The sequence below is a fragment of the Oryza glaberrima genome, chromosome 11, assembly GCF_000147395.1.
Source record: "Oryza glaberrima chromosome 11, OglaRS2, whole genome shotgun sequence".
NCBI lineage: Eukaryota > Viridiplantae > Streptophyta > Magnoliopsida > Poales > Poaceae > Oryza > Oryza glaberrima.
In genome coordinates, this window is record NC_068336.1 from 25,633,532 (window position 1) to 25,660,576 (window position 27,045).

General features: G+C 41.0%; 1 protein-coding gene and 1 pseudogene across 1 annotated transcript; both read right to left on the minus strand.

The window, feature by feature from the left end:
- Positions 1–1,141: 1,141 nt before the first annotated feature.
- LOC127755882 (disease resistance protein RGA5-like) lies at positions 1,142–9,021 on the minus strand. The gene is made up of 10 exons (XM_052281497.1): positions 8,171–9,021; positions 7,589–7,656; positions 6,981–7,366; positions 6,617–6,914; positions 5,515–6,559; positions 5,231–5,364; positions 3,664–3,932; positions 1,835–2,076; positions 1,603–1,752; positions 1,142–1,525 (listed from the first exon to the last, which is right to left on the minus strand). Exons 1-10 carry the CDS (start codon positions 9,019–9,021, stop codon positions 1,207–1,209), a joined length of 3,762 nt encoding a protein of 1,253 aa, XP_052137457.1. The 3' UTR covers positions 1,142–1,206.
- A 3,943-nt stretch (positions 9,022–12,964) lies between these two features.
- On the minus strand, positions 12,965–26,958 carry LOC127754951 (disease resistance protein RGA5-like; annotated as a pseudogene).
- Positions 26,959–27,045: the final 87 nt, after the last annotated feature.

Below are 27,045 nucleotides of genomic sequence, written 5' to 3' on the forward strand. Positions count from 1 at the left end.
AAAATTCTGTCGTAAAAAAAAGGAAAAAAAGAAAAAAAAATGTCCGACTCCCCCTAATAAAAAACCGTCCGACTCCGGGCAAAAGGACTTCTCGTCCGATTAAAAGAAAAAAGAAAAAAAGTCCGACTCAAAGTCCGTAAAATAAAAAATCCACCCCAAATTCTATAAATAATAAAATGTCTATCCATATATTTTCTCCTCTAATTAATTACAAAAATTGATTCTCTATTCCTTCCACATCCTCTGCAAAGGCAAGTTTCATCATCTATAAAAAAAGGGGAAAAAAAGAACCAAAAGCGAGAAAAACGCCATTTATAAGAAAACCGGTTCGGAAAAATCACCTGACTCAACATGAGGAGAAAAAATGCCGTTTATAAAAACACTGGTCCGAGAAAACGTTCGACTCAACGCGAGATAAAAATCATCGTATATGAAAAACAGATAAAAAAAAGTCTGAATCCACACGAGAAAAAGACAACACGAGATAAAATCGTTGGATATAAAAAACAGATAAAAAAGTCTAAGTTCACACGAGAAAAAGCGGATAAAAAAACAGTCCTACTCCACGCAAGAAAAAAAACATCGTTTATAAAAAACCGCTCTAAAAAAACTGTCCGACCCAACGCGAAAAAAAGCATGCGCTTATAAAAAAATCCGGTTCGGCATTGTGCAATGCGAAAAGAACTGTGTTTCAAGTAAAGAAAACATCCGATTTCATGAAAAATAATCTTCATTTATATTGTTTTACATGCGACTTGATAGCTAATATCTGTTTTGTCTAGAGTTGACCATGAGAGACAGTGTATGATTTGATTAATCATATTATTAGTTGCAAATAGTATTTCGGATTATATGTATACAATCACATAAATAATTCAATTCTTTTCGGTAAAGGAGGCATAGGTAATATTGCCCCATCGTCGAGGTTGGGCTATTATATTGAAGATATTCCAATTTTTCTTATGATATGTCTTAGTTATAATGATCGATACAAACATTATCATTGACATGGTTATACATGTGAAATGTATATTGTCATTGAATTTTTTCACCCGTTGCAACGCACGGACAATTTTGCTAGTATATATAAAAGTAACTATAATAAATTACTCCGGTCCAACAAAAAATTGAAGTACCGGTATCTTGATGTTTGTTGGAGCGGAGCAATTCTCTAAAGGATAAGTAGGTGATCGATGATGATCCTTTTCAGCTGTTGCCTGCAGGTGGGGAGGAGGCGGGCGATGCACTAGTGGCAGAGCCCGAGACGCTGCTGACATGATCGACGGAGCCGGTGTCGGCAGCACCGGGCGTCGTGGACGGCTGTTGCACTGCTGCGCTAATTCCCGATCCCCGGTCATCGTCGGAGTGCGACGGAAGCTGCTGCTGGTGCTGGACGGGGCAGGTGTGTTCGCCGTAGTCGAGCACTTCGTACATCGGCGTGCCATCACCCGTGCATCGCCGCTGCTGCACTGTTCTTGTCGCCCGGCAGTCGTGCGTCGATCGGTGGGTGCACCGGTAATAGCTCCTGCTGGGGAGTGAGTTTAAGTTTCGCAAAACACGCCGGACGTACGTACATGTGATCGATACAGATAGGTTTCTGACCTCGGCCACCGCGAGTCGACGTCGATGTACTTCTGACCGTACATCCTCCAGCTCCCGGACAAGCCGTCGGCGTTGGGGTCGCAGCTCGTCGTCACCTTGCGGACCAGCTGACGGCTGCCCCCTAACCTGGATTCCGTCGTTCGGCGTTTCCTGCCATCATATATACAGATATGAATGGTGAAACTAATTAATTTAACTGCGGCGTCAAGAACACGCGCATCATTAATTATACCTGCTCTTGTCACTGTCAGCATTTTTGTTGGCGTTTTCCCCTGCTAATAAGACGCTTTCAATAATTCCTTTTCCTTCAGTAGTTGTCCCTTTCTCGCATTGTTTTGGAGCCTCTAATGCTCCCTCCATCCGCGGAACCATTCCCCGCCTAATCGGCCACTCACTAGAACTGCCCTCAGTACTACACAATGCACTCGGCCCCTGGGTAGTGTACAGCCGGCACAAGCTGATATCGCTCCTCGGCTATAGCATATATATAATATATGTACAGAAAACAAAACAAAAAACACACAATGTGAGAAACTATTTTAAGCTAGGCCTCCAGAAAAAGATGTATATGTAGGATCGAATTTAATAAAAAAAAAGGTGTGTAAAGTGCATTCACAAGCATCAATAGCTGGGTCGGTGGCTTTCCTCCAGAATTATGCAGAAACACTATTCCTCGTCCGACAAAAATCAAATAACCCAAAAGGAAAAGCTAGCAGCCAACCTGAATATATGATGGCATAGGAAACGCCGAGCGACTGAGGCATCCCAAGCACTACGGGAAACCATTAGCTGCATTGGCGTCCACCGGCAACTGGCTAGCTGAATCTCAATGTTGGCGGTGCCTATTACCAAGAGGATGGAAAAGGGGCCATAGGGATTGTGATTTGGAACTCTGCATGACAGACCCTTCTCACATATTGGAAAGTTGCTCAGAAATGTGTGGTGGCAGAAGAGGTAGAGCTATTAGTTTGCTATGAAGGCTAAGGCTGTGTTTGAGGGAGAGGGGATTGAGAAGATTGGAAAGATACGCAAAACGAGGTGAGCCATTAGCGCATGATTAATTGAGTATTAACTATTTTAAATTTCAAAAATGGAGTAATATGATTTTTTAAAGCAACTTTCATATAGAAATTTTTTGCAAAAAAATACACCGTTTAGTAGTTTGGGAAGCATGCATGCGGAAAACAAGTGAGAATCTCCCCAATCTCCTTTGGCTAGTGGCTGAATGGATTCCGATGGCAGTGGAGATTGAATAGGGTAGCACATGAATTCGCTTAACTTGGTAAACGATCAGCACAAAGCACGGTCTATTTTTCTCCATTTGCTGTTAACAACATGCAAAATCTTCTGCTTTGATTTCTCCAATCAAGTCTTATTGCTTTGTGTTAACTGATTGCAAACAATACACCGTGCTATTTTCATGGTTTCAGATGTCAATAGCACATGGTATTCAGGGGTGAAATATATAGAATTAGTGCTTCCTTGTCTCAGCCTCCACGCCATTTTGTTTCCTCGATTGGGCACCGCCGCAGCTTGCAGACCATGCTGTACGTAGGCACAGATAATAGATCCGTTTGCTCCAAGTACAGTAGGACCTAGGACGTTAGGCTCATCGGCAAGGCGATTCGAGATCGATGCCGCAGGCAGAGGAAGGAGGTTTGGGGATGGGGATCGATTTGGGGAGGAGCAAGGAGAAGAAGAAAGAAAGCATGGGTTTATCTGCAAATTTGCATGGACGATGCGGCCTCTTTCTGCAAAAACACCCATGCCTGCATCTTATCCATTGGATTAGGATCGGATGGTCTACATTAGCCGAGTGCATGTGTATAAACCTTGGTGCGTGCATATGATACATTGCCTATGTATGTATGTATGCATGCATGAATGTATGTACTCCTAGATATTTTTAAAACTATTTGAATTGCATGAAAAAAAACAAGCTAGGCTATGCCTTGGGAGCTTAAAATCCACTTCCAAATTTTATGACGGTTAATTTCAAGTTAACATTGCATTTTGCAGCAAAGGACCTAGAAGTCAATAAGTCCAAGAGATTGAAATTACCTTCGGAATTGTTGTACCACCACCCTCATTATGAAATGCCGTAAACTCATCCACTGTCCATCCGGTTTTAGTTGCCAACTCTGCGCTGCTGTAGTGGAACACCATGGTGTTCTTCACCCCGATAGGGAGCCCACCGGTTGAGTAGATAATCCTACGGGATGGGCCAGCTTGAGCTTTCCAGTACCCTGATGGTGTGCTCCGGCTCGAACCCTCCTTCCCCGGTTCTGGGCAGAAGTACAACCATGGCTCCCCCTTTCTGGCGTCAACCTCTGCATGTAACATGATATGATAAGATCGTGCAGTTTTTTTCTTGCTATCTTTTCATTACAAGGGATTGGAGGGCACTATATATAAATCATATACTCCCTCTGTATTTTAATGTTTGACGCCATTGACTTTTTTTTTTATCAAAGTTTGACCATTTTTTGTGCAAATATAAAAATATTTATGTTATGCTTAAAGAATATTTGATGATAAATCAAGTCACAATAAAATAAATGATAATTACTTAAATTTTTGAATAAGATGAATGTCAAACATTGGTCAAAAAAAAATTAACGGCGTCATATATTAAAATACGAAGTAATTAGTACTAATGAAAAGATATAATACCTCTCTAAGAACCATGAATAAATTCACCTATATATGCAACATGGCGACGGAGGACGGACAGTACTACCATATAGTTAAACCATCATATCTTTTAACATGTAGGTATATCTAATTTCGGATTCGTTTGAACTATTGTATTGCTTAATATGATTCAATCAACACAATTTGATACGCCCATTAAGTATTTTCTAGTGCTAAAACAGATATAACATGGGCGTGTACAATTCATATTATTGGGAAACAATTTTAAGACTAACAACACTTCCTCATCTCTTGCTCTATCAAGCTTGATCAAAGATATTTTGTAAGCTGATTTGCAGGCCACCAAGGCTGATTCATTTCATATAGAAAATCCTTTTTTTTAAGATAATGGGAAATATAACTTTCAACATTTGCACCAGATGCACACAACTATATTTGCGGACACCAAAAGCTTAAATCCTTAGGTGGAGTCCACTACACTAATAAAGAAATTCAATGTGAATTGCTTCAGAATGTATGAGATTGATCCAAGGATAATGTTGTCTTATGATCACTATTTCCAAATATCTATTGGTTTATAATTTCTCATTGAATATTTAAAATCCAAACTATTGTAATTCTTTTAAAAACTTTAAATATAATTCTTGAGCCATATATAAAAGACTCTGCAACAAGGTTCTTCATGTTATTGATTTTAGATCAAAAGGAACCGAGAAAATCATTAACCGTGTCATATATAAGCATTAGAATCCATAGCATACAAGGAATATTAAAAAAAAACTATATGCCCTAATATGTGTTTGCTTTTCTTTCCTATTATTTCTTTATTTTTGAAAAGATAGTTTTTAAAGACCGAAAGGTATCATACTTTTTATTATAAAATTTGATATGATTGTACTAGGAGTTACCAAAATTTTACCTTTAAAGAACCGTAAAATCAATTATAAAGAAAAAGATGTCTTGCTTCAACTACCTGCTTTTGCTTTGAGCTGCCAAGGATCGACGGAGTAGACACCGACCACGGGGATGGTGTGAGTGGGATCATCGGGCTGCTTGTCCAGCTTGTTTGTCAAGAGGAGCAAAATGTGCCGGTCAGATAAAGTAGAGCTGCAGATTACAATTACATACATCAGCTTTAAATTTGTTTCCGTTCAAAAGTTAAGACCAAATAAGTAAGACCACCAACAAGGAATAACAATCGTTAATGGCTGTGTTTAGCTATCCGTTATCTAAACAATATCAAGGACAAATCCTTACTTGCTGTCAGTACACTTGCTTGCTTCTTGCCCAGAGTCCTGCTTGATTTCATCAACCTCATCGGGAACGTCAGTGTCTTCCTCCAAGATCTCGTGTTGTTCTACCTTCCCATAATCTTCTTGTGCCAGGCTACTCTTACTTACCTTGCAGTCAAACATATGCTTCACGCACCTTATGGTCACGGTCGGGTGTATCATATCGAACCCGAAGGCGAGTTTGTACTCGAGCTCTGCAGACAGTTTGTCGTATTTCTCAGGATCCGCAACTCCAATTTTTACCGAGACCTCATTCAGGTGTAACGACAGGTACTCCATGCCATCTGGTATCGTACTTTCTTCGTCAGCTCTATGGGCGTTGTAACCAAGCTTTAGCTTCCGCAGATTGTGCATTGAATCCTCTTTAAATCTCAGCCAAGGTACACAGCAATTGAACTTTAAGTACTTGAGAACAGGGAATCCTGTTTTGTCAAAGACAATAATTTCTTCAGGCTTGGTGTGTACATATAGTGAGAGAACAATAAGAGCAGGCAGTCCTCCAAGAACATCAATATCATTTTTCACTAGTTCTCTAACCCCAATCTTTAAAATGCAGAGCTTACTGAGATTTCCGATCCACATGGGGAAGTAGGACAATATGCAAATGCGTGGCAACAACTCAAGCCTCTCAAGATGAGCAGGGGGAGAGGACACGCTGCTCAGGCCATCAACATGAATCCTCATGCTTGTAGCACCAGCATCTTCCAGAGAATTATTTGCATAAGAGGAGCGGGTATATAACAGAGTAATAGACTTGAGGTTTTTGAGTTTCTCAATAATTGAGCCCAGGCATTGCATTTTTTTCTTCAGATTGTCTGGTTGTATACTAGAACAGGTGAACTGAAGATCTCGGATATTGGTTAACTCACCAAGGCTAATCACATTTTCTATCGAGTTACCGTTTAGATAAAAACTAAGGGTGCGAAGAGATGCCATCTGTCCAATTCCATCAGGCAGTACTGTATCAGCAGGAAGATTCAGATGCAGCAAGCCTGTCAAATGAGTGATGTCTGATGGAACCGCACTTACTCTTGCATCTATTTGCAGTGTCTCCAAATGTTGTAGACCTTGAATCTGCTTTTGCAGTTTTAAGGTGACATTAGAAATGATCTTCAAATATCTCAGTCGGAAAAGTTCTGAAATTTTAGTGAGATCAAAACTGGTGCTATCCTTATCATCCCAAAAATGTAGAATGAGAACTTTAAGAAGTCGAAAATCCATAATAAAAGGTATACACTTGAAGAACCCAAAAATGGCAAGTGTCCGTACTTGTGACAATCTCATATTTGTTGGTATTGATGCGTCTTTTGTATTACCAAAGTGAATAGATAATCGACGAATCTTGTCAGCTATTACTGTATTTATCTGAGAATGATCTATTGCAGTGATAAAGTTCTCTTCTATTGACTTGTACTTTATAAAATTGAGTACCATTGGGTGAATTACACATGACAAAACCTTACCGTTCTCATTTATGTGTACAGGCTGGACCATTTTTCTACCAACAAGCTCTTCAAAATAAGTCCCTGAAATGTCTTCATTGTCATGGCCTTGTGTTCCACAGATAAGGCCTTCAGCCATCCATTGATTCACTAAATCATCCTTCCAAATTATATAGTCCTCTTGATATATACTGAGGTACAGCATGCAAGGTTTCAAATGCTGAGGAAGATTGTTATAACTAAGGTTCATGACTTGTTTGATCCCTTCCATGGTTGGATTTGTCATCAAACTGTAACCTAAGTCTTTGTTTACATAACCCCATTGCTCCCATTTCCTCAGCTTTGCCAAAAGGCTGGCAATAGTTACAATAGCTAGTGGCAAGCCACCACATTTCCTTATAATATCACAAGAAACTTCTCGAAGGTTTGTTGGACACGTTGAGTTAGGGCCAAAAACTGTACTGAAAAATAAATCTCTTGAGTCATCCTCACCAAGAGGTTTCATCTTGAAAACGTACTTGTAGTCATAATCATAAGACTGAAAAGCTAGATCCTCAATTTCTGTAGTTGTTAGTATTCTGCTGCAAGTATTCCCATCTGGTAAAGCACATTTAATAATATCCCATGTGGATGTAGCCCATAAATCATCAATTACGATCAAATACCTGCCCAGTAGTTTAATTTGTACAACAAATTAATATACATAATTGAGGCCAGTAGTAATATCAAATTAAATATCATAACTAATTTGAATTGAGAAATTTCCTGTTACTTCTGGGTGTAAGTAGCAACTCCCTTAATCCTTTATCAAGTCTGCACATTGTACGCTTCCGAAAATCATCACTCAATGTGTGCTAGCTGTACTCCCCAAATCCTCCCTCCCCCCCCCCCCCCCCCCCTCCAAAAAAAAAAAGAAAAAGAAAAAAATGTAACAAAGATCGTTTCTTCACTAGTGTAAATATCGAATGACTCGTCTGTTACAAACCTAAACTTAAAAAAAAAACACACGATATTTTTGCATATAGAATAATTCAGGGAATAAAAACTACAGCAAACAAGAATTTGCCCAGTTTATCAGTAGAGTTTTAGTTTCGTATTATTAATTATATATTATACATGTTCAGTTTACACCTTATATATGTCGAAAATAGAAAAATAAATGGTATTGTACGTACGTACCTCTTATCTTGCAGATGTGTCCTAATGCTCGAAATCAGAGTATGAACCTTCCAATTCTCAGGGGATTGGTGCGGGCGAACCTGTGAGAGCATGCTGATGAGGAGCCTCGTAATATTAGGCTTTTGGGATGTGCGCACAAACGCCCCGCACTCGAACCGCCGTCTAAGTTCGCCGTACAGCTCGCCGGCCACCGTGGTCTTGCCGACACCTCCGGCTCCAACAAGGAACACAACCTTGAGCTTCTCCGCTCCACCATTATCCACATCCAGCCATTCTCGGAGCTTGTCCATGGCTGTACTGTGGATGCCAAAGTGACGGCGGTCATGGGCATACTCGCCAACCGATAAGCGATGATCAGAAGATGCGTCGTCGTTAGTAGAAGAAGAGCTTCCACCGAGGTTGTACGTGCCATGTCGTTGAAGCGCCTCCTGCACGCGCAGGCTGAACTCTCTGATCATGTTGGCCATCCATAGGCGCTGCTTGAGCTTGTCGGGAAGACGAGGCGGCATCTTGGTCGTACGCCGCCGCCTGCGGGTGATCTTACGGCGAGGATGAGGAATTGATCTGGAGGAACTGCAGCCAGCAGCGCCATGCTCGTAGTGGTCGATGCAGTCCTCGATGTCGTAGCCCAGCTCACGCACCTCCTTCATCCAGCACCTCCTCACCATAATGGCACCACTGGCATGGCCTTCCATTTCTTCGTCGTTGTGGTTGTGGTTGTGGTCATGGAGGATGGAGATTATTTTCTCGAGATCTCTCTTGATGAGCGGTATCTCCTCCTCTGCGCCCTTGGGTAGCATGCTGCCGTGACGACGCAGTAGCTCATCCAGCCTCCCGGGGAGGTTGAACATGGCGCCCCACAAAGCACAGGTTGAAACCTCCATTGATGATCTCTCTGACGCCAACCAAAGTGCATGTCAGTAGTTGCTTACAAAAAAGTGTTGCATAGTTTTCTAGCTATAAGCAAAATGCAAAAATACAGCACTGCCACTGTTCGCGTCTGTTGAAGGTGTCAGATACTCGGATCAGAACAGGATGAGTGTGAGCGACTTCTGATCTGATCAACTAATGTTGATAACTATCTGAAGAAAAAATCCCGCCTATATATTCACCCACAGTCCACACATGCACTCAAACAAACTGTACATATATGACATGACATGCATGGAAGATGGAACTACGGGCAAGACTTCTTCCATTTAGATTTATTTCCGAGCTGTACTCCTTTTGTCTAAAAAAAACTCAACCTAAATGAAAATGTGACTAATCCTTATACAATAAATTTAGACTGTTCAGATTTATTGTATCAATAGGGGTCACGTATCCATCTATATTAAGTTTTTTTTTTTTGACGGAGAGAGTAGATTTCAAGTCCAATACGTTTTTTCCTTCTTTTATTCAGGATTAATGTATTGTTATGCGGTTTCGTGCACATGTATAGTTGACATTTTTTAAGGCAAGCCTGCGGTTTAGATTTTCTTCTTTTCCTTTTGCTTTAAGGAAGCCTGCGGTTTACATCTAACAATTACCGGCAGTTGATTAATTCAAGACCATCGTCCCTTGTAAGTAATTATTAAGTAATTAAGCCACTCACGCTTTAAATATATAGATATAATACACAGTGGTATGTCTGGGCGAGGTAGCTTTTTCTACACGTACAAGTGAGAACAAACAATAGACGCCAAGCGAAACCGGGCCATGTGTGCTGTTGAAGTCTTGAAGAAAAAACACTAACTCAGTTAACTTTATCTCCGGACACTTTCATGGTGACTACATAACAAGGACGTGCAACCTTTAAAATGAGTTTTACATCTCAATCCTTCATTGTTCCTGAAATTATGAAATGGAGCATCAAAGTTCGACTTGTTTTTCTTTTTCAAACTTGGTTTCTACATACGCAAACTAATTGGCACTACAAGAAAATTTCCATGTTAATTGGAAAAGTAGAAAATCAGTGTAGTCACAGGTGGGATTTTGGATTATAATGATTTTATATTTTCAAAAAGAGTTAACGTACGTCATTTAAAGCTTAGTAAGTATTAATGTTGAATGCCAAAATTTAAAGTATTAATAAGAGTAAATTTCATAGCCTCATGTATTATGGTCCAAGTTACACAAAACGATAGGGATATTCTTGCGTGGTACATGACTCCAGGTATATATTATGGTCCTAAAGTTTTGCAAAACCACACTGTTAACCAATTTAACATACTACCATGTCAAAATTTAAAAATCTATATATATACTTACATTAATGTAACATTCATATGGTGGATATAAAACTCATAAATTAGAGATGTAATTATAGAACTGAAAATTGTGAAAGATTAAAGTCAAAATGATAATTAGTGTGATTTTCTGAAACTTTATAACCATGATATCTGAGGTTATGTGTCATGTGGTTTTGTGTAACTTAGACCATAATACATATATAGTTAGGTGAAATTTACTCTATTGTTAGTAAAAAAATGTACTCTATTAATAGATATTAAATTAAGAGTCCAAGGCACAAGTTCATATTTTTAATTCTGAATTTCAAATGGATGAATCATGGAAAAAAAACTAAACTAAGATTCCAGGCTGACTAATATTTTTTTACTCATTAATATTACCATATGAAGAAGGAAAAAACTATATCAAATTTCAGCAATTTTTAGTGGCTCAAATAGTGCTTAAACTAAGTTTGTTCATGGTGAAATAGTTTAAATCGACTGAGGATAAATAAAACATAATTAAGCCCACTGTTTAAAGGACGGCTTGTATCTCTCTTTCACACCATGGCCTGTTTGCACAAGGGCCCATGTAGCAGGCCACGGCCCAAGTCGGCATAGATGCGCTGAGAGCTGTTGAATTTGATCCAATAGTCAGAAACACTCTTGATTTAGACAAAACATTGCCCGGTTAAATCCTTAACCTAGATTCATTCCCCTTCCTCTCCTCCCAACTTCTCCAATCTGAGCGAGCGACACCGCGAGTGGCTTGATGGAGCAGTGACGACGAAGCTTCTGCTAGCAGCTAGATGATGTCGTGATTCAAGTCAGCATTTTCACGGCCTTTCTCCATCCCTCTCCTTCTGATCCAAACCCCCAACCCTCCTGGGATTTGGATTGTGGGGGGAGAACCCTGTGGAGGGGGAGGAGAACCTTGCGGTCGTGGTAGCCATGCATAGAGCAGCTGTGGTCGACATAGTCTAAGTCAGGTGTGTTGATGTCAAGGTAGCCAAATTGTATGGCGCGCAAGGGGTGCCTAGGAGTGTTCACATATGCGTGCAACGGTGCCGTGGTTGATTGTGAGACGACCCACTAAAGATGAAGACTGTGACACGACCCACTAAATTCGATTCAATTTGTGTGTTTCCATCAGGTCCAATCTCACATCTGTGTATATGGTTCTTCGATTTTTTATCTATTCTATTAAAACTCAATTTATATGTTTTCATTGGGACATATTGAAATGCATGTGCACAGAATACGAACGATGGTCTCGTGTAGTAGAGTCCGTTTCGCTCAAACAAAAAATGTGTGGCGTGCGGATTACAACAAAGACGGACGAAAACTGTCCTCGATGTTTTATGTATTTTTTAATTATTAGGTATAGATATGGTGCTCGGCTAGCTACCATTTCATATCTTGCATGTTAAATTAACTCGCAAGAAAAGAATCTCTGACATATATATACTGCTGCTTACTATGGTACATCCGAAATAAGCTTATTCGCTCATACCTGCATCTGCATAGAGTGTTAAGCGGCCGGTGCACTCGTCTACCCGTCATCTTGCCATGCATTCCATGCTAAGCCTTTCTTTCTGCTCTGTATTCGATCTGTGTAATGCACTGACAGTCCAACAGCAGCTTCAGATCATCAGCTGTAATTAAAACGAAACGTAGATTATTCTGTCCTACTGAACAAAAACTAATTCAGAACATCACAGTTGTCACACGGAATCACTCGTCGGGCGCCGGCGACTGCTCGCAGGAGAGATGGCCAGGGTGGGCCGGAGTTGGGCCCAGTTACGATTAAATGGACCAATCACAGGTTGGCCCATCGCATTTTCTGGGTTCGGTGAACAAATCTCCGAACCCCACAGTCTCCGCTCAGCACACACATTAAGATTAGTCACTTCTCACTAGTCAGCATTCAAACCCAACTTAAACTTTTCGAGTACAGTAATTTTGATGTTTGAGAATGTGAGATCAGTTTAAGCTTCAGAAGCCCATCAGCATTTTCACTTATCAGTAATGGTAGCTATAGTTGGAAGTTGGAAGAGACAGAATTAGTTAATACGTAGTACCTTGCAAATTTTAAAGCACTGTTTGGCTAATTCCAAGTCGGTGAGATAACAACTCTGGCTTATCTGTCAGCATAAATCAGCTCTACTGCTACAAGTCAATGCTACATATATATACTCCAGTGTAGATTCGATCACCTTACCATTGAATATCTCCCAGATACTGTTGCTCACTGTGGTATCATCACGCAATTCTTTAGTAGTAACTTGGAAGCAAGCTTAGTTAACTGAACTGATGATACTGCATATATAATTAAGCAGCCAAGTAGCAGTCAAGAACAAGTGGTGAACATTCAGCTAGTAAAACAAATACAGAGATTGAATTTTGCATCAGAGCTGTATAAATTCTTGAATCATGGTGTCGAAGGTAATGCCGGTCAATCTTGTTGATCAGAACGTAGATTCGAAACATAAAAACTATGCCTACCAAAGAGGGTACCATTATATTTTGTGTTGGCCGGGCCCATGATATCTACCGATGGTAGCGACCAAGTGTCGTGATAAAATAAAAGAAAGTAAAAGCCTTAAATATGCAATGAACAGCTAGCTGCTTGCCCTCCTGGAGTTGGAAATCAGTCAAACAGTTTCAGCTCCACCAAAACTGGGAGTGGAGCTGGATGGAGCTCTCTCACAAAATGAACTAAAGTTGTGGAGCTGGATTTAGGCAGCTCCACAACTCTACTCCAGACCCAACTCCTGAAGTTAAATTTAGGAGTTGGAGCTGTACCAAATAGAAGTTAAATTTAGAAGTTGGAGCTGTACCAAACAGGCCTATAATGTCTGTATGTGCACATAGGACATGCATATGGTGTTACAGTTAGGATGAAGCGCCGGGCATGGAGCAGCGGGATGTGCAGACGGATTGCTTTTGCTCCTCTTGCTGCTGCCGTTGACGCTGTTCTTTCTGCCACTTGAGAATCGCCAAACGAAGCGCTCTGTTTGGGATGAGCTTCCGGTGTTGGAGCTTCAGGCTCGTCATCGGCGACGTGCCGTTCCCGCTGTCGAGCCACCCCCTGATGAGCTCCCCGTTTGGGGATCGTTCATCACCTCCTGCTTCACATCCATCATATAATCACGAGTTAGATTGAATCATCAGATCGATCACGGGTTTTTTTTTTCCGTCTTTTTCAAAACGGTCAGCACAACAAATCACATTTTTTTTATTACTACTATCTACATTTCATATTATAAGCTGTTTTGATTTTTTTTTTTTTTGCAAAATCAAACTTCTTGAAGTTGAACTAAATTTATAACAATATTTTCAAACAAAAGTCCACAAAGAAACTATGAAAATATGTTCGATGTTAGATGCAATGGAACTAATTAGGTACTATAAGTGTTGCTATATTTTCCTATAAACAAGATCAAATTTTCAGGAAGCTTGACCTTAAAACAAAAGTCAAAGCGATAATTAATACAGTAATATGGAACATACTCCATGAAAGTGAGGGAATACTTACCTTTATGACCGGGTAGACGAAGTCAGGCGGTGGGAGTACGTCAAACGACGGCGCCCTTCCGGCGGTCGGCGAAGCGGCCTTCATGAGGGGCTCGACTACTTTCCACACATCGCTAGCGAGACCAGGCCGGTCCCTCCGTGAAACCTCGGCGCATTGCAGACCGAGATGTGCGAGCTTTTTGGCCTGTACGAGCGGCCAGTTCTCCGCGGAGTGATCGAGAATCGAGTGTAGTTCACCTCTCTTAATCGCCTCCTTCACCACTACGGCAACACCTCCGGGATTCTTCCCCGTCAGCAGCTGCAGGATGATGATTCCGAGGGAGTAGACGTCACTGTGCGGCGTCAGTGTTCCGGTTATATAGTACTCCGGGTCCAAGTACATATAGGTCCCCCTCTGTTCGATGACAATGGAGGCGGTCCTGTTCAACAGCATGAATAGCCGATAGATGCCCAAGTTGCTCAGCTTGCTGACCAAGTTGGCGTCGAAGAGGATGTTTGCCGGTTGCAGGTCACCGTGGACAATCGGCGGATTGGTCGAGTGGAGGAAGGTCAGCACCGAGCAAATCTCATAGATGATCTTCGTGCGCTCCTGCCATGTCAATGGCGGCTGCTTCTGACTTGTCAGGCGGTCGTCGAGGTTGCCTTTGGGGAGGAACTCGTACACCAGGGCAAGTGGCTTCTGGCAAACGCCGATAAGTCTGACAAGATTAGGATGCCGTACTCTACTGATATAAGCAATCTGCAATAATGATGTTAATTTTGGTTAAACAGGCATGCATGGTTGCCAATTTGATTGAATGGAGTTATTAGGAGTGATCTAGTGGATGAACTACTCCCTCCGTTTCTAAATATTTAACGCCGTTGACTTTTTTTAAATATGTTTGACCGTACGTCTTATTTAAAAAATTTAAAAATTTAAATAATTATTAATTATTTTTCTATCATTTGATTTATTGTTAAATATACTTATATGTATACATATAGTTTTACATATTTCACGAAAGTTTTTGAATAAGACGAACGGTCAAACATATACTTACAAAGTTAACGGTATCAAATATTTATAAATGGAGGGAGTAGTTTATTACCGCCTCGTCAAATTCTTTTGATTGCCCTTCTATGCTATGGCCAACCAGCAACTCGATAGCCACAGTTGTGTTGCGGAGTGTGCCTTTGTAGACGCTCCCGAATGCACCAACACCGATCTTGAGTTCAAAACTGAAGTGTCTGGCTGCTCGTTTAAGCTCGGAGGAGGAGAACTCGGTGTATTGCTTTTTCCCCGGCATGGAAGAAATTCTCTGTTTGTTCTTCTGGCGCAAGTCTTGAGCTTCACTTACCGCATCATCACCTGAATTCTCCTGCGTTGCACAAAACCTTCAGTGACGAGAAAACTCATCTCTTAGGTTTTCAACTTGCACAGAACATCAGGCAATATATATATATACCAGCTCGCAAGGAGATGCAAAATGGTTATCAACATGTTCATACATGGCCTGCTGGGCTGCTCGCCTAACTGATCCAGAGATCCTGATAATATCACTGTAGACAAGTCATTAGTACATGATTAATTAAATTTTAATTATTAAAAACTTGAAAAATAGATTTATTTGATTTTTTATAGCACCTTCTATGTAAAAAGTTTTCGCACGAAACACACCGTTTAGCAGTTTAAAAACGTGCTATTAATGGAAACTGAGGAAAAATCTATATCTTGTTGGTGTTTGAAATTGATGAAGATGAAGATCAAGTTGGCACATGTAAAACAAGAAAGCTATTACAAGTTGATATATTTGATATTTTAATGCAACTTTTATATAGAAAGTTTTCGCATAGAATGTACCGTGTGGTAGTTTGAAAAGTGTGCTAACAGACAATCCATATCTGTATTATGCATGGTACCTGAAGGCTTTTCGCAATGTCTCAAATTTATCGAGGAATGGTGTCGATGATATTGCAGGAATAATTGTATTTCCTTCCCTTCAGTGTTGACAGATAAATTTAATTAGCATTTTTTCACATGTTATTCAATGTGCTTTTCTGATATTAGTATCATTGAAAACTATCAACCATAAGACTGCTTTGGCCCTGCTTTCTTTAACCCTACCTGGTACATATCAGACGCCCTTTACAGGTAAACCATATTTTACATGATGGGTCTGCTGCTTCCAATATTTTGAGTGCTATCATGGACCTTGGTGTGCTCATATTCCTGCATATTGGGAACAATTCCAGGGTCGAAAATGTAAGAACTTGATAAACCTTAATTTCCGTTTCTCATTTGTTGCCAGCAGCATTCATCGACTGCTACTTATCATGAAAGAATCGACATTTTGTGATACAACTTTAAATGTTCAATGTGTATGCCAAATATGATATTTTGCAGCTCTAGAAATACCACCAACATGAGATTAGAAGGGAAAAAAAAACAGGTTTTGGTCCATGAGATTAAAAAAAGAAAGAACGGCGTTGCTAAAATTATGTCGACATATTTCTAGGCTAAATACAGTCAGTTTGTCTGCCATCTAATCTTCTTCACGATTCGTGCAAAGTGCATCTGATAAGCTGATCGAACAACTTGCTCCTAAGTTGACGACTCTTTTTTTGCTTTGCATGACACGTGCTGGTCATCAACGAATGTAATTACTCTATTTACAAAGTAATTACACATGTGTAATTTAGGGACTTACATATGTAATTTTGGAATTTACATTGTAAATACACTAAAATTACATATGCAATTTAGATACTTAAATATGTAATTTTGAAACTTACATTGTAAATACACTAAAATTACATATGTAATTTAAGGACTTACAATGTAAATACAAACCGACTATTTTTTGGTGAAAAATATGGCGCCATAAATATAGCTAGTCCCAAGAAGAACAGGTTGTGGTCTATACCTCGAGTAGTGTTTGTCTGCTGCTGCTCCCATGACAAGCTTGGTGATGCCATGAAGGGCAATAAGATGTTCAAGCCCTTTAGCTATATCCTCCTCCTCAATTATTAGTTTCTCACAAGATACGTATATATTCTGAAATCATGTTAGAATGCATGACTGGTAGATGGCTTACAGTTTATTTATGGTTCGTGATAGATACAACTAAAAGAGGGGAAGAGCACCTTTAGTTATCTGCATATCAGAAGATATTGGTCTAGTTCCTCTTCTGCCTTTTCTCGCTCCTTGTTCCTATAGTCGTTCACTTCTTGTGGATTGATCAGGGTATAATGAACTTTTGCCCCCACTGAAATTAACAATAGGACATAGTCAAAGATTCAAGACAAAAACTGGAATCCCGAAATTCTCGCTAAATCACCCAAACGACAAGCTATCCAATCTTGAGTCTCTCAAGTAATGTGATAAAACCAAACCTAAAAGCCTTACTCATGGGCACCATCTGAGCGGGGCGGTGGACGTGAGCAATCACGATCTTGGTGCCATCCTTGGCAAGGTTCTGCAGCGCCCACTGCAAGGTGCTCTTGCCGTGCTTGACATCGGCGCCGAGGGCCACAAACACCTTGTCCGCCGCTGCTGCTGGGCTCGCCTCCCCCACCTCCGCCTCTACCTCGTTGGATATGCCTGCGACGCTGCTCACCGACATCCTGACGCTATACTGCGACCCGCTTCCCGATGTGTCTGCCGCCTGGGCAGCATCGTCCATTGCTGCCGAACTGCCAGCGACATGGAGGTTGTCGCGATGCCTGCAGGAAAGGATAGGGTAACTGCATAAGCATGATCCGGCGTTAGAGGAGCCAACAAGTTCGATGTGAGAACATTCCAAGAATAAATATATGGTGAAGTCAACTCTGGTTTGCTGGGTACTTGCCGTTAGGGAATTTGCGTTGTTTGATGGTTGACTAGAAACCATATTTGTCTCTGCCCTTGGAAACAAAACTAACCAAAATTTCCTCCCAAGTTTTGCACGAAGCCAGATTATACTTAGGACTGTCTAGAAAATAATCGGTTGAAAATGTTATTGGTTTCAATCGAGTTCTAGTGCCATGCTGAATGAACACATTTCAAAAGACTACAAATACTTTAACCAAACTAACTCAAAACCAAAGATTAAATATATGTGTAACAACTACAAATTTAGCATCAAATTTATCACGAAACTATATTTTTATGGCAGAGCAACCTGCGAAGTGGACCGTGCAAGTATATTTTGCATTTTTTTTTTTTGGATTTGGTGGGTGGGGCGTCAGCGTACCCCAAATATTTTAGGATTTAGTATGAATTGCTGATTGTTCACTGTAAATTGAAGCCGATGGGTGTTGAAAAATTGAAAATGTGTTTTTGTGATTTCTAGACTTAGATCAAGTTGAACCAATCGCATTTAAACTTTATTTGTGCCTTAGTGCATGAAGAATTTTCGACATTGTTGCTCTTGACTGGTGAGTGGACACACCTCAAATTCTCCTGGCCTACCACTAGTTTAATACAAAACTGTTATGTTTGAGTCAAGAGTGATAGTCTAGCAAAAGTACTCGTAATAAACTAGTAATGTTGTATTAAGGGATGAGAAATCCATACCTTCTGCCAATAGATTTATCTGCTTCTTCTCGTCCTGTAGGGTCCTTTTCTGGAACTGCAAACTTTACAGTTGAGTCTACTTTCACGATATGGTGTTGCTTTTCAAAAGTAGTACTTTCTTCCTCTCGTGTCCCAACATTGTTATCATCCTTACCATCAAAGGTCCAATCTATACACCGTATGTTGACACGAGGTTGTCCTGGATGCATCCTAATGGCGTTAGTCAATTCTGACTCTGCAAATCCTCTACAAAGATCATCAACCGTACAGGCGACCCTAATTTTTGCAGAGATCTCTTTGAGTCCTGACAAATGTTTGATTCCAACGGGAATAGTATCATGCTGATCTGCTCTACGGACATCAAAACCTAGCTTAAGCTTCTGGAGATTAGGCATTGCACCAGCCTCAAATTTCATCCACGCTACGATGCATCTAAACTTGAAGTATTTGAGGATTGAAAACCCTACATTATCAAAGATAATCCTTTCCATTGGTTTTCTATGGACATATAGTGACAAAACAGTGAGTGCTGGTAATCTTCCGAGAACATCAACATCAGTACTTGTTACTTCTCTAATCCCAATCTTTAAACTGCAGAGATTTCCAAGCTGCCCAATCCAATTCGGGATGCTAGAGAAGATGCAAACACACGGTAACAACTCAATTCTCTGAAGCAAGGCCGGTGGAGAGGACAGGTTGCTCCAGCCATCAACAAATATTCTCATGCTTATAGCACTCTCAGTGTGCAGAGTATTTGCATCAGAGGAGTCTGCACGTGACAGAGTTACAGACTTGAGGCTTTTGAGTTTCTCCAAAATGGATCCAAGGCATTGCATATAATTCTTCAGATCATCAGAATGTGCGGTAGAATATGTGAGCTGTAGATCCTGGAGATTGGTCAGCTCACCAAGGCTCCGCATATTCTCTATTGAGTTACAACCAAGATCAAAATATCCAAGTGTACGAAGCGATATCAAGTGGAAAATTCCATTGGGCAGGTTTGTCTTAGCAGAAAGACTAAGATGCAGCAAGCCTGGCAAATGAATGATGTCTGATGGAACTGCACCTATTTTCCCGTCTATTTTCATCGTCTCCAAATATTGTAGACCTTGCATCTGGGTTGGCAGTTCTAAGGTGACATTAGAGGTGACCTTCAAATATCTCAGTCGAACAAGTTCCGAAATTTTATTGAGATTAGCTCTGATGCTATCCTCATCCCCCCAAATATGTAGAATTAGAACTCTAAGAAGTCGGAACCCCGTAATAAAAGACATACACTTCAAGACCCCTGAAAAGGCAAGTGTCCGAACTTGGGAGAGTCTCATATTAGTTGGTGGAGTTGCATCTTCTACATTACTGAAGTGAATAGATAATCGTCGAACCATGTCAGTTAGTCTTGTAGTCGCTTGTGAATGGTCTATTGCAATAATAAAATTTTCTTCTATTGACGTATTTGTAATAAGATTGAGTACCATATAGTGAACTACACAAGACAAAACCTCACCATTGTCATTGATATGTACAGGCTGGATAACTTTTTTGTCAACAAGCTCATCGAAATAGGCCCTTGAAATTTCTTCCTTGTCATGCCCTTCAATTGCACATATGAAACCTTCAGCTATCCATTGATTCACCAAATCATCCTTCCAAATTATGGTATCCTCTTGATATGTACTAAAATATAACATGCATGTCTTCAAATGCTGAGAAAGACTGTTGTAACAAAGGCTCAATAGTTGTTTCATCCCTTCCAAATTAGGATTTGCCATCAAACTGTAACCTAATGTCTTGTTTATATAGTCCCATTGCTCTTGTTTCTCAAGCTGGCTTGCTAAAAGACTTGCAATAGTGACAACACCTAGCGGCAAACCACCACATTTCTTTACAATATCATAGGAAACTTCACTGAGTTCTGGAGAACAAGTAGGACGAGAGCCAAAAACTGTACTGAAAAATAAATTTCTTGAGTCCTCCTCACCAAGAGGTTTCATCTTGAATATATACTTTGAGTCATAACTACAAGATTGTAGAGCTAGATCCTCAATTTCCGTCGTGGTTAGTATTCTGCTGCAGCTATTACTATCTGGTAGAGTGCAGAGTTTTGGGAATTTTTCTCTAGAAGCTTCACTACTTTTTTCATTTCTCTAACTCTGCTATATACATGTACATATGAGTAGTATATGGGCCTCATGGGCCAACACATACATAACTCAACACTCCCCCTCAAGATGGGCGATAGATATCTATCATGCCCATCTTGTTACACGATGAAGTACACTCCCCAACACTTAAAGCTTTTGTTAAACAGTCAGCTACTTGTTCCCCCGACATAACAAAACCTAGCTTCAAAATCCCTTCATCTAGTTTTTCCTTGATAAAAAAACGATCTATCTCCACATGTTTTGTTCGATCATGCTGAACTGGATTGTTAGCGATGCTAATAGCCGACTTATTGTCACACCACAACTTCATGGGAATATTCATTAGCAACTTTAACTCAGAAAGAAGATTTCTCGACCATAACAGCTCACTTAAACTCACTGACATTGCCCTGTATTCTGCCTCAGCAGTTGAGCGAGACACTACCGGTTGTTTCTTGCTCCTCCAAGAGACCAAATTGCCACCAACAAATACGCAGTAACCAGAGGTTGACCTCCTATCATCAAGGCTGCTAGCCCAGTCCGCATCACAGTAGCCCTCCACACCTAGATGTCCATTTTTCTTGAACCATAAGCCTTTTCTTGGGCTCCCTTTTAAATATCTCAGGATTCTATATACTGCGTCCATGTGACCACTTCGAGGGTCATGCATGTATCGACTAACAACACTCACAGCATAAGTTATGTCAGGCCTGGTATGACACAAATATATCAGTCGTCCCACAAGTCTTTGATATCTTTCTTTATTCACTGGATCTCCTAATTCAGTACATAACTTATGATTTTGCTCAATTGGTGTAGAGGCAGGTCGGCAACCGAGCATACCTGTGTCACAAAGTAGATCCAATACATACTTTCGTTGTGAAAGAACTATCCCTCTAGGGGATCTTGCAATCTCAATGCCCAAAAAATATTTGAGCTGACCAAGATCTTTGACTTCAAATTCTTTGCTTATATTCTCTTTTAACTGAGCTATTTCTTGAGTGTCATCTCCTGTAATAATTATGTCATCCACATATACAGCCAGGATGGCAATCTTCTTTCCACGGTGACGATAAAACAATGTATGGTCTCCATTGCACTGTTTGTAGCCCATGCCACACATTGCACGTCTAAATCTATCAAACCAAGCCCTTGGTGACTGCTTAAGGCTATACAAGGATTTCTTCAATCTCAATACCTTTCCTTTAGTTTGAGAGGTGGAAAAACCCGGTGGAATCTCCATATAAACTTCCTCTTGAAGATCTCCATGCAAAAATGCATTCTTAACATCTAGTTGGTATAGTGGCCAATCAAAGTTAGCTGCACATGATATCAAGGTTCTCACTGTGCTCATCTTTGCAACAGGTGCAAAGGTTTCATCATAATCGATTCCATATGTTTGACTGTACCCTTTTGCCACAAGCCTTGCCTTGTACCTTTCTACTTTCCCAAGTGGATCTTGTTTTACAGCATACACCCACTTGCAACTAATCACCTTCTTACCTGTTGGAAAAGGTACAAGCTCCCAGGTCTTGTTCTTCTCAAGTGCTAACATCTCCTCCATCATTGCCTCATGCCACTTTGGATCATTCTTCGCTTCTCTCCAATCCTTTGGGATTACTATGGATTGTAATGATGCAATAAAAGCCCTATAGGCAGGAGATAAAGATGAATATGACACATAATTAGCTATGTCATTCCCATTTTCCTCCTCAACCTCCTCAAAGCCATATCTTATAGGGGGCTTTCCTGCCGTGCTTCTTATCCCTTTCCTATTAGCAATAGGCAAGTTAGATTCCTCTCCTGATATTTCACTCTCCTCTCCCCCTGTCTCGGTATTCTCTTGTATAGGATCTGACTGATAAGAAGATTGATCATTTATTTCATCAATGACTAGAGGTTGTTGATGTTGTTCCACCATCTCATTCCTATCAATTGTTAGAGGTTGTTGTTCTACCTGTTGTGTCTCCAAGGACCTTGGCTTTCTCCTTGTATAAACCTGTAGATTTTCTTCTTCATGTGGTTTCCTCCAATTCTGCTCATGTGGGAGTTTGCCCATAGGGCATGGGATTGACCCAATAACAACCTTCGTCCTCTTTGATTCATCCCCTTCCTCCATTCCTAGTGATTCATTCACCCCTTCATACCTATCTTCACTCGTGATTGGATTGTCAAGATCAGAAAACAAATAACTCAAATCTGTCATTTCTCCATAGAAAGGAATAGACTCTCTGAAGGTGACATCCATACTTACAAATGTTCGCCTCTCAGATGGACTCCAACATTTGTATCCTTTCTGACTAGATGAGTAACCTATAAATATGCACTTGATAGCTCTGGGATCCAATTTTCCCACAGAAGGTCTATGATCTTGAACAAAGCATACGCATCCAAACACCTTTGGTGGAACAATAAATTCATTACATCCAAATACCATCTCATATGGAGCCTTCATCCCAAGTATTCTTGATGGTGTACGATTGATAAGATATGTAGCTGTCATGACCGCCTCACTCCAGAGGAACTTTGGTACATTCATAGTATACATGAGTGAACGTGCCACCTCCAAGATATAGCGATTCTTTCTCTCAGCCACCCCATTCTGCGGTGGTGTGTCAGGACAAGAAGTTTGATGTAGTATCCCTTCTATCAAAAGGAAACTACCAAATTCGTTGTTCACATACTCTTTCCCATTATCAGTTCTGATAATTTTGACTCATGTGTTGAATTGGTTTCTAACAAATGCGTAGAAGTCCTTGAAGCATTTTAGTACTTCATTTTTATGTTTTATAAGATATATCCAGGTCATTCGGGAGTAACAATCAATAAAAGTCACAAAGTACTTCATTCCACTAACCGAGACAATAGGGGAAGTCCACACATCAGAGTGGATTAACATAAAGGGTGATATGCTCCGAAGTCCTCTGCTTATATATGTAGCTCTTGTATGCTTTCCATATTCACATGCATCACATACTAGTTTGCTTCTGTCCACCTTACTCATCTCATCAGGATATATCTTCCTCATAGTTTCAAAACACATATGGCCCAATCGACAATGCTGGAGAATCAATCTAGCTTCCTCTTCACTTGTACCAACTGCCAATGCACTACATAGTGCTTTATTTGTTCCGCTTCTATCTAAGTACCACAATCCGTTCTGCCTAATGCCAATCCCAAGCTTCCTTCCTGTTCTTCTCTCTTCTATTAGACAATTTTCTCGATCAAGAGTAACCCGACAATCCATATGGTCAACCAAAGAACTTATTGATACCAAATTAACTGGAAAGGAGGGAGCATATAACACTGATGATAATGTAATGGATGGAGTGCACTGTACTCTTCCCACACCTTTGATAGGCTGTGAAGTACCATCGGCGGTCTGAACAGTTTCTTTATATGTGGGTGGATATGGAGTAAATGACACAAACTCACTTGGCATACCTGTTACATGTCTAGATGCTCCAGAGTCTAATATCCAGGTTGAGTGAGGTACCTGCATCTGCATGGGATGCGCGAGGTTGACAAGGTTGCCAAGAACTGTTGTTTTCTCCCTCTCCTTCCGTATTCTTTCCCTTATTTCTTGTATTTCTACAGCCATTTTCTGAAGCAGCTGTTCAGTTCCTTGACTTCCCTCCATTCTTTTTTTTTTTTACAAACTCACTCTATTCTAACACCTTGAAGACAACGTCCCCTGGTTTTCTTTCCTCCTGATCAGGGAACTCGACACAGCAGCACCCCTCTCCCTCTCTGTGACTGCCGAGGCTTGGACTGTGTTCTCGCACACACGAATTTTGGTTGGTTGCCTGCCAATCTGAAGCACTAACTTCACATTCACCTTGCACAACCTGTTGCCTTACTTCTTGACAATAATTAATTTCCAACACCAAAGCCGCTTCTTCCCTTCTAGATGAAGCTAGCTACAGCTTTCCTCACCTGCTATTGCTCTCTGCACCTGTAATCTTCAGCACACACGACACCACCAACAGATCCAGCAGCAATACTCCCTTCTTTTTCTTCCTTTCTCAACCACACACAGCAGTACAATACTCACAAGCTCACCTCCTTGCCGCAGCACACACAAGCCACACCAATAGCACAACCGGCAAACAATTCCTCTGCTCGCTCAACAGCAACAGCAACAACACACTTACCAAATTTGTGTTCCCCTTTTCCTTTCGGCAGCAACAGCACACTACCAAATCCTCAGCTCGATCTTCTCTGCCTCAGCAACAGAACAGCAATAGCAGCTCACCAAATCCTCACACCAGCACCAGCAGTGCCGTCCTCACAACCAGCAGCTCCCTCCGCGCGCGGCCGCCGTTGGCTCTGCCTGCCGCCGTCGACGCCGCTGCGTCCTCGCCGCGAGCTCCAGCACCAGCGTTTCCCTCCTCACCTGGAGCTCCACGCGCTCCTGCGCCGCGTACACGCGCAGCTCTGCCAGCGCAGCTCCCTCAGCACCTCTCTGCACGCCTCGACAAGCTCCGGCGAGGCTAGGGTTTAGCCGTCGCCCGTCGCCAGCCACCAGCCGGTTGGCTCTGATACCATGAAGTTTTGGGAATTTTTCTCTAGAAGCTTCACTACTTTTTTTCATTTCTCTAACTCTGCTATATACATGTACATATGAGTAGTATATGGGCCTCATGGGCCAACACATACATAACTCAACAATCATCAATTATGATCAAGTACCTGTCAAATATTTTTCTCAAAAACCATGCTTGTACAATAAAGTATGCTAATAATAATCTAACAATGATTGCTATATGAGCTCATCGCTCTATGTGGACTCATGTTTTTTCTTGCATTAATGGTATTAAATGTTTAGTCACAGATGCAGTAAGCTTAAGGGAAAGTTTTTAACATAGCTAAATGGAAGCCTCGATCAGGCATTGTTTTGGGAAATTTGCATGATGAAATGATAAGCATTAAGATGATTTTTTTTTCTCCGGCCCTTGTACAGTCTGTAACTTAGAACAGCCATCCTAAGGCTAAAAATGATTAAAAGATATGGTTTGATCCAAAGAAAAGACTATTATTCAACACATGCCCGTAGATTAGTTAACTATTTTTTTTGAAGGTTTACATTAATTAATCATCAAAATAATAGAAATATTTTAGATAGTTTGGTTTCATGAGAGAATAAAAAGATATCATGCTTAGTAGGCGGCAATGGTAGCAGTCAGCAATAAAAACATGGAATAATCTGTAACTCTGTTTCACACCCTGAAACATTGTGCTCACCTCTTATCTTTTAGATGTGTTCTGATACTGGAAATTAGGTTATACACCTTCCAATTGTCAGGTGGTTGCTGTGGGTGAATCTGCGAGAGCATACTGATGAGAATACTCCTCATATCAGGCTTATGCGAGGAACGCACAAATGCCCGGTATTCGAACTGATGCCCAAGTTTGCGGTACAGCTCATTGGCAAGCGTGGTCTTGCCAACTCCTCCTACTCCAACAATGGACACCACCTTGAGCTTCTTGTGTTCTCCATCAGTAAGCCAATCTTCGATCTTGTTCATAGCGGCGTCAATACCAAAATAACCACACTTTCCACCCGGTTCAGGGTGCCAAGATGAGCTAGAAGATACATCAGAAATGATGGTAGTAGTAGAAGCAGTACTGGCAATACCACTGAGGTCGTTCTTGTACATGGCGTAGCGTTGAATCACCTCCTGCACACGCAGGCTGAATTCTCGGATCTTGTTGGCCATCCATAGGCGCTGCTTCAGCCTCTCTGGAACCCAAGGGGGCAGCCTGTTCCCATGCCGCCGATTGAACTTACGGCGCCGAATATAATACCTGGCTGCACTGATGTGCTCATACTGCTCGATGCATTCCTCATACTGATCGATGCAGTCCTCGATGTTGTAGGAAAGCTCGCGCACCTCCTTCATCCAGCACTTGACCACCATGGCATGGTCCTCCAGTTTTGGCTCGCTGCAGTGACCATGGAGGATGGAGATTATCTCCTCTAGATCTTGCTTGATGAGTGGTATCTCGTCCTCCGCACCCTTGGGCAGGATGCTGCGGTGACGACGTAGGAGCTCATCGAGCCTCCCTGGGAGGTTGAACAAGGCGCCCTCCATAGACCATAGATATCTGTTCTGATTTCTGAAGACAAATCAAGTGCATGTTACAGATTTGCAAGGCCTACTGCTAATAAAATTTGATGCTAAACAGGAAGCAATTAATACAACTTGAATCACAAAAACACAGAAGATAGGCATTACTGAACCTAGCTAGAAGTTGAAGGCATCAGATGATCAGAGTAGCATGAGCGAGCTCTCTTGAGCAAGTGAGGAGGTCGGACACGGGAGAGAGACTTCTTCCATTTTGCTTCATTTACTAGCTTCATGTCTAACGCTTTCCTCTCCTTGGGGATTGAGTGATTGACTTCCAATTATAATTTACTCCCTCTATCCCAAAACATAATAACTTTTAGCA